The following is a 20105-nucleotide window of genomic DNA, read 5'->3' as shown; positions in this document are numbered from 1 at the left end:
ATTTAAGGTTTTGAGAATTGTCTACAGAGTTTCAAATTACTTACATGCCCCTTTGCTCCAAAGAGGACTTGGTAACACTGGATTTCGTAACCTGGCTTTAGGTAGTTTAAAGAGGAATTATTAAAGGTAAACTTGTGCCAAGAAATATTCCCTGGTACTTTGCGATGCCAGAGAAGCATGCACATTCATGCTAGCCTAGATCTCGTCTCTGTGCAGTCTTTTTGTGAGGCAAATGCGAAGCCAGGCAGAGAAGCTTACGTTAACAGCGTTGGAAAACGTGTGTGTGTGTTCTGTCTCTAAAGATGACACCACTTTAGTAATACTTCAGTATCTAATAAAATTAGCTCAAATAAACACACTAAAACTGCATTTCCTGTATTGTGGAAAGTTGAGAGACCTCTTAAATGCGCTTTAGGGTAAGTAGATAATTAGGAAGTATTTTTAGCTTGCCAAAGAAAAAAACTTTCATAACTACAGCTGCAGCCTGTCAGAATCCACTGTGGCTGCTCTTCGGTGAAAGAAACGTGTAAGTCTTCCACTGCGTAGACATTTAGACCTAGCCTTCACTTTCTGGAAAAGGCAGGGGCTTGCCGTTGACTCTGTGTCCTGTAGTAGGCTCACCCTGGTCTTCCAGGGCTGCCCCCAGCCGTAACACTGGCTGGCCTTGGGTTAGTGTGGCCAATTCGGCCAGAGCCCCTGGACCTGGATGGCTGGGGGAAGGTGGCTACTGGAGATCATAAACTGTGAGCCATGCACCCAAAGGAAGAGTTTCTCCTGGGGCCACAGCGAGTGAAAAGGGATGCTTGTACAGTGACCTAGGAATAGCACGCAAAACGCTAGACTTCTTCACGAATGCAAAGGAGTGGAGAGTTTGTAATGTCTGATGTCTGACTCTGCCACCGTTTCCCTGAACCACTCCTCACCCAAAGAAGTAGTATTTATTATAAACTTTGAGATTTTTTAATTAAAACCGACATTTAAGGTAATTTGAGCCTGTTCTCTGAACATAGAAGGACATGAAGATGAAAGGCTAGCCTAGAACTTAGAATTTTAGGCAGACATTGTATAAAGAGGCAGCAGACTGCTTCTGGATGTCTCAGAGCTGGAAAAAGCAAAGACCACATCGGCAAAATACAAACATAGACTTTATTAAATGCTGCTCAATCCCCCAATGAAGATCTTTCGTTACAAAACAGTTTTCCACACAACTGCAAGTAAAGAGATTGGAATGGTACTCATAACAAAAGAGGTGAGAAATACTTGACCAAGTGAAAACATACAAGACCTCTCTCTAGTCAGCTTGCTCAGAACTCTACAGGGGCAGCCTAGTGCGTTTCCTTTAAATAAAGCCAGCCAGTGACCGTGAGTGCTCTGTGTCACCACACTGGGGGACTCAAAGCCTCCTTCCCTGGGTCAGCAGGGGCTGGAAGGAAGGGCAGGTTCTGAGGACTGGAAAGGCCCTGCCTTCAGCCTTTGGGAGGAAGAGGAGGAATGAACTGAGAGGCAGGCTCAGCGTTTACCTGTGCTGCCTCCACAAATCTGGGCTCATTACTGTGGGGAGTTGCAGATGAAGAGGGATATTCTTGAGGAATAATCTAAAGAATTTGGTTTACTTTCCCAGCTTTTATTTATATTTTGTGCTTTAAAAAGCCTGGAGATTTAAGTTTCTGCTCAAATTCCAGAGTGCAGCAACTCTAGTGAAGGAAGGCTTAGGGCAGGTAACTCCCCCCCATCATAGTTCTTTTTCCTAGGATGTAACTAAGGTCTGCAGCAATGTGAAAAGCACATTATAAAAGGGAAAAATATACAGAGCAGACTACTGTATCTATGTGCAACACAATCAAAAAAAGAATTCAAGTCATAATTCTTACCACTCCCATAATTAGCTCACTCATATCATAGATGATGAAGTTCATTCATTTCTGTGAAACTGTAGAAGTGACACAATCCATGATTAGACAAGGTTACAATATACTGTGGCCATGATACAGCACAGGGCTATGTTTAGTCCATATTTTTCATTTACAGTTGCCAGAAAAAAAGTTGGCCTTTTAATTATATTATACTGAGAGGTTTGTCTCATAATTTTTACATATTTCAAAAAAGTGTACAAAACTGCCTATCCAACAGGTGGTGGCTTTTTTTATTCGTCACTTGTATTGCTGAGAATACTGTGCATGTTGTAAGCACTGTTCTGCTTTTCCAAAGCTTTCTTTAGCTTTAGCTCCTCTAATTTTTTCCATAACTCTTCACGTTCCAATTCCTTCTTTTTCTCTCTGTAGAGAAACCAAAATTTTTGTAGTCAGAAACCTTTAATTTAGGGCCTGAAGAAAGTTGCTGTTTGGCAGTCTGCTGGAGAACGCACTGTTCACCCCCATTTCATTTAACTCCCTCTCCTAAAGCATCTGAGCTCCAATTACTTGGACACCTGATTACTCTTGTCACTCTCCTGTACCAACGCAGAGTGACTCCTTGCTTTCTCTCTGCTCCATGTTCTCACTTCCATGACCACTTTGTCGTTCATGCTTTATTACGTTCCCTTTCTCACCTAAACCTCTTGCAGTCACCCTGGTTGGCAGAGTCACCCTTTTACAGAGACAGAAGGGCTGGCTCTCAGGCTGGAGCCACTTCCAGGTAGAATCACCTCTCTAGCCACTAACCAGTCTCTTACTCTGTCACCTCTTACGTATCATGAGAACTTTAAAGTCTGAATCATCTCTGGAAAAACAAAACTCAAAATATTTTATATGTTTCCACTATTTGATTTCAGTTCTAAGGGAAACAACTGTGAATAACTGAGACCAAACTGTTCTGAAGGACTATATGAACATGTGAAAAAACCATAGGCTGGGCGCCTGGGTGGCTGAGTTGGTTGAGTGTCCCGTCGGACTCTCGATACCAGCTCAGGTCATGATCCCGGGGTCGTGAGATCAAGCCCAGCATCAGGCTTTGCGCTGAGCATGGAGCCTTTTTAAGATTCTCTTTCTCTAAAAAAACAAAACACCCCATGGACTTACAGTTCCACAGTTATATGCCATTATCATTTTGCAGATAACGATTAGGCGTATGAAATATACAAGTTATCTTTTTGTTATAAAAATCATCTTTTTCTTCCCACTGCTGCCCAGTGTTTAATTTCTGCCATTAAAGGCGTGGTTTTTTAGGATGCCCTTGAAGAGGAGCCATTCTTGTTCTACTTGCCACAGGAAAACCCCAATTAGGAACTTTTCAGTCAAAAGAGATCAGCTTTTCCAAACAAACAATAGGTAATAAACTTCTTAAAAGTAAATGGTAGCTATTATTCTCAAATGATGCGTGGGCGCAGGTATACTGACTGGTTACTACCCACCTGATGTCTGAAATGAATGAGAAGTGATTTTTACAAGATCATTTTATATATGAAGTTCTTGAAAAGAGGTGATCACTAAGGCAGGTGTGTAAATGCTGGTATGTGCTATCATCCCTATATATTGTTGCAAGGAACAAAATATTAATAGTACTGAGCCAGAGACCTATGTGAGCTCCCTCTGACTGAAAAACAAAAAACCCAAAACACCAATTTTAAGATACCACTTCGTTAAAATGTGCGGCTTAAAACTACCAAACTTGTGCAAGGAGCAGCTGCAGAGTAAAGCAGACAAAGACGATTTTCATAGATACATAAGAAATCAAATTTTATAAATTTGGCAGAGAGTGTATTTCACAATGCAGATGCTGCTAGACTGATAAAGTCTAAGCCTCAGAGTGAGATAAAGAGAGGATTTATAATCCACATTAAAATCATAATCTAACCAGTAGGGGAAGTTTTTTATCTGGAAATGACTTAAAAGAGTTTTAAGCATATAGTTTGAAATTCTCTAATGTGACGGACTTAAATGCTAATTTTAACTTAGGCAAGATACCTTATTGAACTGAAATCACCTTCAACCAACCTAAAGTGTATGGATAACTTGGTAATTAAAAATACCAAATACCTTTGTCTTTCAGCTTTGTAGGAGCTAGTAAGGTCGTCAAAAAGCTTGCCATTCATTTCCATTAGGGTTTTCAGCACGTTGTATACCAGTGCTACAATGGTCCTAAAATGAAAGTAAGCAGTGCTGGGTTATAGGAAATACAACATGACTATCATCTCTAAATAGTGGCTGATTCACTTAATCCATTTTAGAGATGACAGACAAAGGTGCAAGAGGTTTAGGAATTTGCTCAAGGTCACACAGCCAGGGGTGATAGAGGTGGTCTGATTCCAAAATTTCACGTCTTTCTTATCATGCTTAAACTCTTAAAGCGTTATGGTTATCTTCATGGCTGCTCTCCAGTCTCAAGCTAACAGTGTTAAAAGATGAAAAAAATCACCTGCCATAACTTGTAAACAAAACAAAAAACCCACAAAGGAGGATAAGGGTGTTACAGAAGTTGGAATATATGCAGTCTAAACATCTACACCTTAAGCACCTCCGCTTCTCCCTGGGATAGCACCGAGCTTCGAGGTCTGTGCATCCTTGGCGGATGTTCGGTCGGTCTCCCCCATGGGTTTGACCACACACTGGTGCAGAATGTCACACCAGGTCGTCCTACCTTCAGGGGGGTTTGCAATTTTAAACTGAAATTAACAACATACATGTATTTACAGCTCTGTGAAACTATATGTATATCGAGTGCACAATGGAATGAAACTGATGTTAACCTTAGAATAAGTTCCAGATCTGTATAGGTTTCATGTATGAGTTAGGAGATTCAAAGACAAAAAGCACAAATATCAGAATACCGCGATCAACATAAAAGACACTTACGGATTCCAGTGTTCTTTGGAGATTTTGTATAAACTGCCAAACATAATTGGCAGAATTTTATCAATATTCTCCTCAATCAAACTAAGAATATATTCATTATTCCAGAAGTACAATGCCCTTTCTGCAACCTAAAAAAACATTTAGAAACGTCAAAACTAAAAGATAAAGGAAAGGCTAGTATAAAAAAATGGCTTCGCTGAAAACATCATACCTGAAAATGAGAACTGGAGACACACTTGGATATTTGCTTAAAAAGGGGCTCTTCAATTTTTTTGAACTGTGTGGGTTCAATGACATCTAAGATTTCTTCAATTTCTCCTAAAAACATCACCTAGGTTAAAAAAATTTTTCTTTTAATAAATATGACAAATTTTATGAAGATAACATACAAAACTACAAACGAGAAGGCTAATCTACAAATTACACAGGGACAAAAAAGGTCTTGATAGCACACGCAATTTACTATAATGCTCAGCTATCCCACCAGGTCTCTCCAATCCCCAGAAAACCAGCTCCTGCTAGGTAGCAGTAACAATACAGCCAAGCCCAAAGCTGCGTGGCTTATATACCGAAGCCCTAAGATTAAGAAGTTTTAGTGAGATTGTACTATTTTTGTTTAACAAAACCTACTTCTTTCTGACTGCATGTTTTTGGCCAAAATTTCAGCAGTCCTCTGATCACCTGCAAAGAAGAAGTTTAGCACAAATTAAGCCATGAAGTTGGTCAATCCCAGGAAATTTTTAGTAATTGTGATTACATAACATTCATTCTGAAGTAGATCAATATTTAAGTGTATCCCCAGACTTTCTGCTCAGCTTTACACTTCCATGAATAAGTATTTGCTGAGTGTGTCTGTACCAGATACTGTTCTCGATGCTAGGAAGACAGTGATGAACAAGACAGGTGACTGGCGACCCGGATTTTCAAAAAGCAGGGAGACCAATGGAAGTTATTCATGAAACATGTAAGTAATTTTAATAGTTAAGTGCTACTTACTAGGAAGAAAATAAAGGAAAGTATGATAATGACTTGGTGGCATGAGTGAGGAAAGTTATTTTAGGGAGAAAATAAGGAACAAAGAATTTCTACTACTTAAAACCATTTGAAGCACCAAGAAAGCCAGGAAGCTTCCCAATTTATTTGATAGCTAGCACCATCTTGATCACCAAGATACATGGAACGTATCGTGAATTTAAGTGAACATAATTGCAAAGATTTGTACTAAACTGAACATTAACAGGACAATATTTGCCGCATTATGCCTTATTCCAGAAATTCCAGGATAGTTCAACTCATTAACAGTTCTAAGTTAAAAAGGAAAAAAACTATATGATCATCTCAAGATTTTGAACAGTTGTTCAAAATGTCTGACTGCCTACATATTCTGATAAGAATTTAGTTTAGTAAGCTAGAATGAAGAGAATTTATTAGAAACCATCAGCAATCATCTTATATAGTGATTTCTTAGAGACAGGCGGTAAAACCATCAGGGCCTGGTACTTTCGTGGAAATGTATCTGATAGCCTTTTAGGTTATTTTATAGTTATAATCCAGTTACAGTTATATTCAATAGCCTGGTCGTGTAATAAACACTTATTCAAATTAGGAAGAACACTGTTCAGGAGACAGTCCAATAAGATAAAAAGGATCCAATGAATATTCTTGGACAGGAATACCAAAATTATACTTATTTGTCTAAGTATATAATATTTATATACTCCCTAATTTAAAAAACAAAAATTACTGGGGCGCCTGAGTGGCTCAGTTAGTTAAGCATCTGACTTCAGCTCAGGTCATGATCTTGCAGTTCTGTGAGTTCAAGCTCCACGTCAGGCTCTGTGCTGACAGCTCAGAGCCTGGAGTCTGCTTTGGATTCTGTGTTCCCCTCTTTCTCTGCCCCTCCCCTGCTAACACATGCACGCTCTCTCAGAAATACATAAACATTAAAAAAATTAAAAAACAACAAAATTTCTAAAATGAGTAGCCAAATTCAATGTGGCCAGATAAATATATAAAAATCAATACCTTTGTGAAACAAAGTATCAGTAATAATAAAAAAAGGTGCATTTCCTAACAAAAACTAATGTAAAAAATAAAATTTGCAAGAAATGTTTACTGATCGTGAGAGACTACAAATAGATGAGATGATTCAATATCATACATTTTTCCTATATTTAATGTAATTTCAATCAAATACCAACTGAATTACTTTCTGAAACTAGAAACATTTATTCTATAATCTGTAAGTGTAAGCAAATAACCAAGAACTTTTCTGGGTGGGAGGGGGAGAATTAACGGAATGGAACCCATATTACTGATATTAGCAACTAAAATGAGATGGTATCAGCACAGAAACGGGCAAAAGGATATGAAATAGGGACGTGTAGCTAGCTCAGTCAGTAGAACATGCAACTCTTGATCTCGGGAGTCATGAGTTCAAGCTCCATGTTGGGTGTAGGGTGTAGAGTTTATTTAAAGAAGCAGGCAGGGATAGGAAACAAGACTATCTACAGTCATGTACATATATGTATATATGTATGACAAAGGTGGCATTTCAGTTCCATGGAAAATAGATGAATTAGCCAATTAAGTGGTGGTACTTGGACTGCTGTCTTCCCGTTTAGAAAGAAAAAACGTAGCTGTGTTGGTAGCCAGACTCCTAAAATGATCTTCCATGATCCTTACTTCCTGAATTCACATACTTGGATAATCCCATCCCCTCCAATTGGGCTGGCCTAGTGACTTGCTTCTAACCAACAGAATGTGGCGAAAGGGACAGAATATCCCCTCCATGAGTAGGTTATAGAAGATTGTGACTTCCATCTTACTAGGAGATTGTCTAGATCCTTCTCATCTTGCAAGCTTTGATCAAGCAAGCTGCTCTGTTGGAGCACTTCCTAGTCAGGAACTGACTAGGCACTGAGGGTAGTCTCTAGCCAAGAGCCAGCTAGGAACTTGAGGCCCTCAGTCCAACAGCACTTGAGGAACTGAATTCTGCCAACAACCACATGAACTCAGAAGCAGATCCTTCCTCATGTGATCCTTTCTGTGAGAGCCCAGCCAGGGCCAATACCTCGACTGCAGCCTAGTTGGAGACCCTGAAGCAGAAGACCCAGGTAAGTAATGCCTGGATTCTTGTCTCAAAGAAACTATGAGCTAATAAATGATTGTTTTAAGCCACTAAATTTTGTGATAACTTGTTACATAGCAACAGAAAACTAATAAAAAGCAACAAAAAAGAAGACCAGTTCTTCACCCTTGTCACACACAGATTTCAATTTCAAATGGTGTAGCAGGTTAAATGATGGCCCTTCAAAAAATCTGTGTCCTAATGTCTAGAATCTATGAATGTGACTTAATGGGTCTTTACAAATAAAATTAGTTAAGGATCTCAAGGATAGATCATCATTATCTGCATGGGCCCTAAATCCAGTGATGTGTCCTTGTAAGAGACACAGAGGACAGACAGAAGAGGCAGCAGTGTGAGTGTGGAGCAATGCCACAAGCCAAGGAGCGCCTGGAGACACGGGAAACTGGAAGAGGCAAGGAATGGAATCTCCCCTAGAGCAACTGGAGGGAGTGTACCCCTGCTGACAACTTGATTTTGGACTTCTGACCTTCAGAACTCTGGGAGAATAACTTTGTTATTTTAAGCTACCAAGTTTGTGGTAATTCATAGCAGCCCTAGGAAACTATTACTGATGGAATAAACATTTTATAGGTAAAGACGAAATCCATAAAATAACTAGAATAGGATACTGGAGAATATTTTTATAATCTTAAAGGGTAGAAGGATTTTTCTTAGTACGACATCAAAGCCAGAAACCATAATGATGAATAGATTCCACTACATAACATTTTTCTTCAGTTCTTTAAGGAAAGATTGAAAACTATATTCAGGGACCGCTGGGTGGCTCAGTCGGTTAAGTGTCTGACTCTTGATTTCGGCTCATGTCATGATCTCATGGTTCATGGGTTCGAGCCCCATGTCGGGCTCCATGCTGACAGCTTGCGGGGCCTGCTTGGGGTTCTGTCTCTCCCTCTCTCTGCCCCTCTACGGCTTGCACTCTCTTTCGCTCTCTCAAAATAAACTTTAAACACAAAACTATATTCAAATTTAAAAACTCCAAATGCATAAAAACTATTTGCAAAATATATCAGGAAAATGATTAAAAGTAGGCAACACAGAAATGTAAATGATCAATAACCACATAAAAGGATGGCTTAATCCTTGTAGTAATAAAAACCTATTAAAGTAAGATTTCTTACCTCTTTGACTAGCAAATATTTTAAAGCTTAACATTCAGCATTGGCCATGGTGAAGGAAAATGCATCTTCACACTCTGGACTGTATTAAATTGTTCAGACTTTTTGGAAGGCAGCTTGGAATATGTTAAAATTTCCAAGTACTCTTTGACTCAGCAACATGGTTTTAATTTTAATGATTTTTAAACATTTATATACATGGGGTGCCTGGTTGACTCAGTACAGCATGAATGCGGTTCTCGATCTTGGGGTCATGAGTTCAAGCCCCACATTGGGTGTAGAGATTGCTTTTAAAAAAAATTTTTTACTTAAAAAAAATTTATATAGTAAAATTCGTGTGTGTGTGTAGGTGTGTACTGTTTGTTCTCAGGATTTTTATATACACATAGATTTTCTTTTGTTACCAACACTACAGACAGGACACAGAACAATTCTAACACCCTAAACATCCCCTCACCCAGCAACATGTTTCAACTACTCATGTGTCCATAAATTCAAGACTGATTAAATATGTTATGATAATCCATATAGTGGAATTCAATGCTACCAGTGAAAGCAATAAAACAGATTAATATGGAAAGATAGCCACATTATACTGAGAAGTAAAAACACCTGATCAACACTGTCCTACAACTGAACCTACACACACACACACACACATATATAGAAAAAATTTCTAGAAAATATATTCATCAACTTAAGTGGTTCTCAAATTTTAGGTGACAAGATTTTAAGGAACTTTGTCCACATTGTGCTTTACGATTTTGTATTGTGTGAACCAAATGAACACACATTACTTTCACAAAGAGAAGTAACATTAAAGTCATTTCCATTTTAGAAAATAATTTCAATTGAAGCTGGGTACCTAAATAATGTAATAAACTAGCCAAAGTTCTGACTTACTTATAATTTGCAATAAGCTTAGATATGAATACCAGGTTTCTAGAGAATAAATATGAAGGCTCAAACCCAAGTAACATGGCCATAATTTTGGTGCTGGAATGGACTATGGGAGAAATGGAAAGATCTATATACCTGTACAGATCATTATGAACTGAAAAATATTTTCCTTTGTCAACCTGGACATTTACCTTTCTACCTTTTCATCCTGTTCCTATTTCCATTAACCCAGCTCCCCTAAGAAAGATCTCTGGCCATCATCCTCCCTAATCTACTCTTTAAAAAGAAATAACCTTTCTTCTCTATCCATCCCATATTAATTTGTTTAAATTACATCTGTCTACAATTCAACTATGAACCATGACTTACTATGGTATGGATTTTGTCTGAAGTCTGATGAGAGGTACCATGGATTTATATTATGTTTTAATCTACTTTAGAGGTTTATGTGGTTTCATGTAATACTAGGCTCCTAATTCTCCTGATTAGTCTTGAAAAAACTATTTTTTAGCTGTTTCCAGAAAGATTTGCAAGTGTAAAAGTTCAAAAACTCAAAAGTATTAGGAGTGGAAAAATATCTTTTGTTCATTTACACAAAGTTCAATCAGAGGAAGACTACTTAGTTTATAATCTTTTCAGGCATCCCTAGGGATAGCCTCAGTAACTTCATAATAAAGAAAATCTCATTTAAATCCTTTAAATGCTTTGCTTTTCTTCAAGAACTCTTAGATATTTAGGTTAAGGATACCTAGAAAACATTCTGTCAAAATACTCATCAATGGAAAAAGGTTGTTTTCTCTGCTTTCATACATTTCTATTTCTCCTTACCTTTTGTTTTTCTTAAATGTTCAATTTTCATAGTAACATTTTTATTCTCTCCTGAATCTGTGGGCAACAGTCAACAGAATTCAGACTGAATTGCTATGCTGATTCATAAACAACCTTTACTCCAAGAATACATCTGTATCACCAAAGGCAAGGACATGTTTTCAATCCCTATCATGTAGTTTATTATTAATAAGAGAGAAAATCCTAGTTCTAAAAACAAAACAAAACTCCAGGGACTAGTTTTGGGACCCTCACAGTACATTTTAATTTTAAAAGGTGAATGAGGATTAAAAATGTTGTCAGTAAAGACAATATGTATGTAAAATTTCACATGCAGTCACTAGATCCTATCATCACACATCTCTGCTATATTTTAGTATTAATCTATATTTAAGCTATTCAAGAGACATCCTATAGCTCATAAGAACTTCCCCTCCCAACCCTGTTCTCTGAATGCAGATTAACCTAACATTCCTTCTAAATGACTTTAAAGTGTATTACTACTGTTTGATAGCTCTACACAGGTATATAAAGAAAAAGCCACAATGAAATGCTACAATGTAGATTAAAGACAAAAATAAATACGACACTTACTGGTTCTGTTAGTGTGGTATCTTTCTCCAGGAACTGTACGACACAGTAGGCTAGCTAAAATGCAAGGGACAGTTTATAAATATTACTGAAAGAAATAACAGTGATGCAGGATTTTTATATTTAGTTAACACAAATGATTACCTCATTTTAACAAATTTTACTCTAACCCAATACATAACCATGAATATATTCACAACTGTGTCACTTGTTAAGCCTGAAAAGTAACTTATAGGTCAAAAAATGTTCTTTTTTCAGTAGTAACTTCTGAATGTAAGGACTACAGCTAACATTTTAGTTTTTCAGCAAGTTTCTGCATGTATACCTATGCTGATAGGATATTATTTACATACTCCTAGAGACTAAAATCATTGTCCAACTACACTATCAGGGCTAGATGGAACATTCTGCAGATATGTGGGACTCATTCAAAGCCAGGGCCTAGGCGTTGGTGGTATAGTGGTGAGCACAACTGCCTTCCAAAGTCAGGGCCTAGACTAGAAAACAAGAAAACTGGATATTATCTCTCCTATATCTACATTAAAAGTGCACTGAGCTTATTTAATAAAGCTAAATATTGTAATACGTTTAAATTATAATGAAAGTTTGCTTTAATTTACAAAGCAAATTGCTTAATTATACCTAAAATTGCTGCCTTAATATTTCTCAGTTTCTCTGCCTTTATATCAGCCTTTGAAACAATGTTCATTTCATTTGAAAGTTGTCTGAAACTTACCTGAGCATGAAACAAAGCTAATCCTTTTGCAGTATGCATAGGAATAAGAACCTTCATTAGAAATTGTTTATGTTCTGCTTTCAGTGGCAATGCAAAGCCATTGATAATACTGGAGGGAAAAAAAGGCAGGGGGAAGGGTTAAGTAGTTACTACTTTATTTCCAAAAGTTATATCCATGAGTAAGTACCTAAGGAACACTGCTCTGCTTCAGTCCTGGTGTTGAATGACTTAGTCATCTTCAAACTACTTTATGAATTCTGTTCTTCTAAGTCATTCAGTGATGCCAAAAAGAAAACTGGGACTGCCAATTAAAGTCCCAGGAAGTCATTTCTATCTTCATTTTCTAGAAAGCCTATCACTTTATGCATCATTGCCTTTATTTTCCTACCTAAAGCCACAGGAGAGTTAGTATCACAATGTTGTTAGAACTTTCAAAATTTTCTGAAGCAGAAGTATTTTCTGAAGTACATTCTGAAGGTCTCTTACTTTGCTAAAAGATCTGAAATTAAGAAGTAGTTTTCTCCATAATCACTCTCTAACTATAAATAGAGGGGGCCTAATCTTCTCAAGTTAATATTGCTATGTGATGAATACAGAAAGCAAAATGTTCACATAAACTAAAAGGCTATAGATTCTTCTAAAAAGAACAGACAGATTAGGAAGGGCCTATCAATATCTCAGCAAGAATTCTTATAACTTCATCAAAGATTCACTATAGTTTATTTCATTTCTTCCCAATCAGATCCTATAATTTCTGAGGCAGTCTGGCAAGATCAGGCATAAAACATGCCACAGCTTCAAAAGCAGGAAGAAGCCTATTCTAAAACAGATGTCTTGCATGGCAAGTACTTTAATATGCTGACCGCTTAAAAAGCTATAAAAAGAATTCAGTTGAGAAGCTATGTCTTGTGCTCTATATTTAAACTCTAAAATATAAAATAATTTCTCCAACCCCAGTAAGATTCTAATACATAAAACGTTCAAAGTTATTTAACTGTTAAAAAACAATGACCTACCTTCCTAATATTTCAAGGAGTTCAGCAACACCATTGAAATGTTCTGTTTCATATATAAACCTGAATTTAAAATAAAGACAGGTGTAATGAAAACTCAAACATTAGAAAACTAAATTAAGAGGCAGGAAAGTAGAGAAATCAATCCTAAGGGCAACTATAAGAAACCTACAAGTGTGCTTCAGGAATTCTTTGTAAGCTATCTTGCCCCAAACTAGTTACCTCTAAGCAATCTTATAAAATAAGGCCTAATTCCTATTAAGTCACATACACTTTTGCTATAATCTAGCTGCAGAGATAACAGAATATTATTTCACCTGGAAGATTTTATTTTACTTAAAAATGTATAAGAAAGATGGGTTTTCTCAAAGAAATACTTTTCAAAATAGGAAACCTCCACCCACAGGAAAATCTACAAGGTAAGGACCCATATGGAATCAAGCCACTTTTATTCATAGTTTCTCTAAACCTAAACTACACAGGCTGTCTAGCTTTCCAAGATTAGGCTTGCTGTTAAAGCAGAAGTCATGAACTCAAATGACTACAGGACAGGGAAGTATCATGACTAGAGTAGACTTAGGAGGACAGAGACCTCAGGAAGATGCGGTCTCTCAAGGAGGCAGCCATTACTGATCTCGAATTGTTACATCATACGAATGCTAGCCTAATTCTGCCACATTTCCAAATAAACCAAGCCTGAAATGTGGTTACATTAAAGCAAAATCTCCTAATTAGAAGCAATTACTTAACAGATTATCACTTATAGTCAAAATATATACTCCATATAAATTTAGTTTTGCCAGAAAATCAAAACTACTTTCAAGAGCTATTGATTTAAATATTTACACACAATTTTTTAAACAAAAGGCTCAAAGAAGTAGGTAACTAGACATAAATTCTCCTCAATAAACCTTAAACATGAACATTGGTATTACCTATTCTAAACAGTCTTCATAACTATTGTCCACTTAGATGAGAAGTAAAGTTGCAAGTTTCGAAAAAGTTAGATGCAATCACGACACCCACAAAACAGGCTAAAAATGACTCAAATACTTATCAACAGTTCAGTTATAAAAATTAAAGGAACTGGAATAAAAAGAAAACATGGAAGGGGAAAAGTGCTATATATGAATATATGACCAGTTTACCTGAGGAAAATGTTGTTAATTTGTTTTCTGATGAATGCTCTTAATCCAAGAAATTTCCCATAAATTCGGTGCAGAACAGTCTTCAGGAAGTCACGTTCTCTGGGATCTTCACTATCAAAAAGCTCCAGGAGCTTTAAAAAAAATCTGAGAAATTACTTTTTAAAAATAATTGAGCTAAAATTTCACTTTATTCTAATTTGATTTCAAGATAACCCATGAAATTTTTAAAAAAAATTTTAATGATTCTGCCTTATCAGGTTAATCTTATTCTTGCTAAATAATGAAGCTAAAGAAAAGTTTAAGGAGTATTTCTTTTCACTTCATTTCAAAAAACAACACATAAAAATATAAATACTTCAAAAGGTGTATAGTTTTGTATTTTTTTTTGCTTTGCCACTCATTTAAAAATTCTATCCTCTTCTTGACTACTAACCATGGCTCATAATTTTAGAGTTTTGAAATCTGAGAGATTTTTAATGATTTTTGATAGTAATTCAAAACTACATACAAAAATCTTAAGCTTGCAAACTGCAAATCGTTAAATAAATGAAGTTTGAAAATACACATGTGCAAATGAGTATTTCCTGTTTACTAGATTTATACAAACTAAAATTGTTTTGTGATTTTACACTAAAAATCAAGTCACCATGCCAACAGCTCAGAAATTAATATTTAATTAGTAGGAGAAAGTACTGGCAGAACATGCTAATAGAGTAAAAGTCATTCAGGAAATAATGAAATAGAGATGAGACTACAGATTTTTATTTAAAGTCACTTTAGCAACTGGCTGCAAAAGTTTAAACCAGTTCAAACTGGCTAATTCACCATTTTCCTCCTATACTTCTACACAACTCTTCAGCAAAGGCAGAATAAAGAGATCTTTGAAAAATTTAAAGTCAAAGCTCAAATTCCCATTTTTAAAATGGCAAAGAAACTGAATTTCTGCTGTCAAAAAATGGTATTACTGTATTTTAAATAAAACATTGGATTTTCTTAGGAAAAATTTTAAAGTAATATCTCTGTATAGAATATAATTACCTATATGAAGTCATCAAGAAATTTTACATTCTGTACTTTGATATTGATAATTACAGTCAAGATGGCAAGCTCTGGACTCCTCCAAGTTCTTTTCCCATTCTGTCTTGAATTGTATGTGATTATTTACATATGCATCTCTTCTATTAGAGTGAATGTCTTTTGAGGGTTGTGATGACTTTAGTCATATTTACATACCCTTAAACAAATGTCTTGTTTATAGTCTGCATTCTTTGTTCACTAGGTTATTAAAGTCCTGAATGAGGCTCCAAACAAAAATATCCAGAGTATAAGAATTTGTGTTAATATACCTAATAAATTCAGTTCAAATTATTCTAATTAAAAATGGCTAACCTACTCACTTGAGACACTCATATTCAAGTTTCTGATGTTGGGTTTACTTAGAAGATAAGCTTGCAAATTAATAAAAGGGGCCCTTACTTGTTAAGGTTGACATGTTTAATTCAAGAATAAATGAATCTAGTATGAGTTGATCCTCAGGAGAAAAATATAAACTAGAGAATACCTGTTCGCCAACTGTTAAATCTATTTAAAGAAACCTATTGTGAAATACTGTAATCTAAATAATCTATTTATAAATATAAATATAAATTCATATAATAAAACGTACATAAAACTAGTCATCAGGAAATTGTTTCTTATTCTGGCTGTGATACTTATCTCTAACTTTGCTTTTAAGGGTAATTCATAACCTCTGAGCTTTTTTGTCACTGATAAAATGAAGAAGGCTGAAACTAATCTTGGGTCTTCTAAGTGTAGGAAACATTATGGTCAGAGAGAGTCTAGTTTGAATCCTGATTGTGCCATCTACTAGCTGTGTAAAATTAGACATACATGCTTTATATAAAAGCATATAATGACAATGCCAGGCACATAAAAGGCACTCGGTAATTCTTAGCTTCTTCCTTTCTTCTGAAATCCTATGATTTGAACATAACTTGGAATTATCCAAGTATTTTTTTTCTCTTGAAATATGAATGTCCAAATTTATACTTAATTTTTTCCTGTACTTTTAAGTCTTAAAATTACCACCTAATCAAATAATTTGAAAATACAAAAGCTAAGGATTCTCTCATATACTATTCATAAAGAATAATATGAATACATCACAGAAGTGATCTATGAAAGCACAGCCATATAAACTGCTAGGAACAAATTACTGGGCTTTGGTTTCTCGGATAATTCAGGTATTTAGAGTATAAAGTAGAAGTTTTCTTCTTGTTTCTCTTCAAACCCATGGAATAAGCCAGCAGCAGAAATACCTCAATCAAGCTCTAGACTGAAGAAGCACTAAGGCAACTGTCCCCCTCAACCTGCTTTCATGTTAAACACAATTTAATGTGGTATTACAAGAGTTCCTTAATATACTCTATTCCTTCTGTAGCACACAAGAGCTACTGAAGGAAATAAATATGCATTCATCTGCAATTACCAAAATCACAAAGTTCTATTTAATCTGATTTTTACTTGTGAATGAAATGTAAATTTTACTGTTAGCACACACCCAATATTTCTTTGTAATTTATGAAGAGTTGCTTGAATGGTTGAAGGACATATTCCTGACAATATTCTTCACTGATCAATACATTAACAGCAATTAGTCAGAATACTTTATGTGAGGTCAGGTGTCGCTATAAATGATGAAAACTGAACTCTAAATAAATATGCGGAACTCATGTTTGTAGAATCTTTATTATACAACAGTGGTAACAGGGTAGGAAAGGTCCTCGTAATGATTTTAGTCCTCGCCTCCGCACTGGGTTCACTGCTACCTTTTGACTCATCTCCTACCTTTCTTGAAAGTGCAAATAACTCTAGAAGAGAAGAGCATCAAATTCCTAATGACACCTTACATACTGATAAGTATTTCCAAAGAGAAAATAAACCTGCAAAGATTTGGTCTACTTCACCACAATCCTGTCTAGGGCCAGCCAGTTCCCCTCAGTTAAAGAGAGGCTTTTAAAAGACCTTGAAGATTAAAATAAAAATGAACACATTCCGAAAAATTAATTTTCAGTATGTAGTTTCCAAAAAATAATAGCTTATAACTAATTTATAAAACAAAAGAAGGTATCCCATTATGTTTCATTCACTCTATCTCCTTTTCTTCTTAAATATCCCATTTATCTGCGGTTTAGGAACTGGGAGGCCAGAATGCCCAAGGTGCGAAGGGGAAGGAAAAAGGAAAGGTCATTGGTAATTGTAACCGATAACAGGAAAGGAGCCGAAGCCCAAACTCCTAATGGTGATTCCATTTCTGTTTTTCCTCTGTCATTTCAAAGTTACAATGCTTAAAACATACCCCAAAGTTCAAGTTCAAAGACTTAAAAATTTAAAAGAAAGCTTCTTGCCCTTTGATTGAATGGTCATACCAAATTTTCTCAGATTGTCCAAAAAGGATTGCTTTTCTGGTCTTTATAAAATAACTGTAAGAATTCAGGATTGGATGTAATTCCACTGATGTCATTAGAAGCTCACTCTTGTTTAAAATACTCTCGTATTCTCATAGCTCCTTCACTTTTACCCTAATTGTCTGGCAAGAGTATTAAACGATGTTAAAGTAAAATAAACCATTTAAGTTTTGACAGACTATTTCAATCACAAATTAATGAATCATTGCTAAGATGAACCCAAGGAAATTTAAGACATAAGAATTCCTTACCTGCTGTACAAATTTCTGGTCAATGTATCGCTTTGCAATGCTAGGCTGGAAATCAGGGCTCTCCAAAAATCTTAAGAAGAATTCATACACCAACTATGAGAAAAAGTCAAATAAAAACTAAGATGATGCCTATAAAATTTTACCCTATTAATCACTTCATACCAAACATACCTCCCCTACCAACCTAGGAGGGAGATTTCAGAGCTCATTAGAAAATGTGATGAGTTGGTAACATTTTTTAAAAAACTAAATATATATTCACAATTTGGTCTCCTAAGCTGGTAAATTTGGGGGTTAATTGCTTCACATCACTTGTTGAAACTGTAATTACAGGAACTAGAAAATAAATATTTTGCCTAACAAAATATTTAACTAAGAAAGACTGTTTTGTAGTCCATACTCACTGGGAACATGTTCATTTTCCAGTGGACTCCTAACCCACTTCAATTTAATTTCTAGAGTTCTTTAAATATAGATCAGAAACTTACAGGTAAGAATAAACTAGATTGCAAGGGCTGGTGTATCAATAACAATAAAAAGAAAACCTTCACGTCTTTCTATAAAACTATAGTGGGGCAAACAATTACATCAAAACCAGCATACCTTATCTACACTTGGGAAGTAATGAACCAAATTATGTAAATTCAGGGTTCAGGAAGGAATGTCTATTTACCAAGGTGAATAAACTAGGAAGTCACAGCAGGACTTCTACTTAAAAAGGGCCAAGCATTTTAAAAGTAGCAGAAAATGTTCACTTGCTACCACAAATCAGAATTAAATAAAGTAAGGTTTAGTTCAACTTGCTTCCATCACACCTACATCTGTCTTTCAAGAAGAGAGGAAAATACACTAAAGTTCTTTTATTGTAACCTAACAGCTCATAAAAGACAGGAGTATAGCCCCTGGAATTTAAAGTAAGGAATTTGCCTTACTTTATTAGCTACTGAAAAACATATTAATCAAGCATCCTAAACATAAAAAAGGAAGATTATATCCTAAAGCAAAAACAGTCATTCAATAAACAGGTATAGTTGGGCCACATATAGAAGGGAGAAAAAAGGGGCACCTGAATGGCTCAGTTGGTTCACCATCCAACTTCGGCTCAGATCATGATCTCACAGTTTGTGAGTTTGAGCCCCACATCAGGCTCTCTGCTTCAGAACTTCTGTCCTCCTCTCTCTCTGCCCCTCCCCCGGACTCTCTCTCTCTGTCTTATTCTCAAAAATAAATAAACATTAAAAAAAAAAGATTGCTATAATAAATTTACAGACTTTACAACACACACAAAAAAGCATTACCAGATCTGGGGCTTTATCACTCACCACACAATAACAAATTTTTATTATTTTATTCAATTATTTTATTCAATAATATTATACAACAGTTTTAGGAACAAATATTATTTGTGTTTGATGCATCTTTTTTGCCCAGCTGTGCAAAAGGAATGATGCTTATCTGGTCTAATTATTATCTTTTAATTTTCATGTTAAGTATGATATTGTAACAAGAAAACAAATTGGTATCAGTTTTATTTGTAAATAATCTTCTAATCAACTATGTAGATAATTTTGCTTTGGAGTACACACATGCAAAAAAAATCTACAGAAATTATCAGAGTCCTCTGAAGAGTAATACAGTCTCATGGACTGCTACACAGGTTCACTGGCACAACTGTCCAGTGCCCATTTTCATGTCCAATACTGGCCTACTGTGGTAAGTTCCTACTTCTGGTTATTGGCATAGAGCTCCTAAAACCCTTGGAATTTCCTGAGTGATAAGGGTAAGAGGTGCATCTTTTGTTATAAGAAGCCCCTTTCAATCATGCCTGAGTTCAGGCTAATGAGATGACTGTAGAAGGATGAAGCCTGCTTATCACAGCAACCAACCCTATGATAAGAGGGTTGAAACTTTCAGTCCCAAACCCCATCCTCCAGGGAGGGGAGAGAGACTGGAGACTGAGGTCAATCACTGACGGCCAGTGATTTAATGGATCACGTTCACCTCACGGAACCACCATCAAAATCCTTAACAAAGGGGTTTGGAGAACTCCTGAACTCCTGGGTTGGTGAACACATCAAGGTACTGGGAGGGTAGTACCATGGAGCCCCTTCTCCA

At 36.0% G+C, this 20105-nt stretch overlaps 1 protein-coding gene across 1 annotated transcript in view; it reads right to left on the bottom strand.

Moving 5' to 3' along the window:
- Nucleotides 1-1125: 1125 nt before the first annotated feature.
- The window catches only part of PPP2R5A (protein phosphatase 2 regulatory subunit B'alpha), a 66407-nt gene continuing 47427 nt past the window's right edge, over nucleotides 1126-20105 (bottom strand). Inside the window, exons 4-13 of the mRNA XM_040446397.1 lie at nucleotides 17991-18083; nucleotides 14273-14403; nucleotides 13128-13187; nucleotides 12112-12220; nucleotides 11379-11432; nucleotides 5421-5471; nucleotides 5002-5121; nucleotides 4791-4918; nucleotides 3975-4076; nucleotides 1126-2276 (exon numbers count right to left, since the gene is read on the bottom strand). Coding sequence (XP_040302331.1) covers nucleotides 2144-2276; nucleotides 3975-4076; nucleotides 4791-4918; nucleotides 5002-5121; nucleotides 5421-5471; nucleotides 11379-11432; nucleotides 12112-12220; nucleotides 13128-13187; nucleotides 14273-14403; nucleotides 17991-18083 — 981 coding nt within the window. The 3' untranslated portion in view covers nucleotides 1126-2143. The remainder of the gene's footprint in view (nucleotides 2277-3974; nucleotides 4077-4790; nucleotides 4919-5001; nucleotides 5122-5420; nucleotides 5472-11378; nucleotides 11433-12111; nucleotides 12221-13127; nucleotides 13188-14272; nucleotides 14404-17990; nucleotides 18084-20105) is intronic.

The sequence above is a fragment of the Herpailurus yagouaroundi genome, unplaced genomic scaffold (genome assembly GCF_014898765.1).
Source record: "Herpailurus yagouaroundi ecotype Mexico unplaced genomic scaffold, PumYag 195, whole genome shotgun sequence".
In the NCBI taxonomy this organism is placed as follows: Eukaryota; Metazoa; Chordata; class Mammalia; order Carnivora; family Felidae; genus Herpailurus; species Herpailurus yagouaroundi.
The sequence above is the reverse complement of the archived record's forward strand: the minus strand, read 5'-3'. Positions and strand labels throughout refer to the sequence as shown.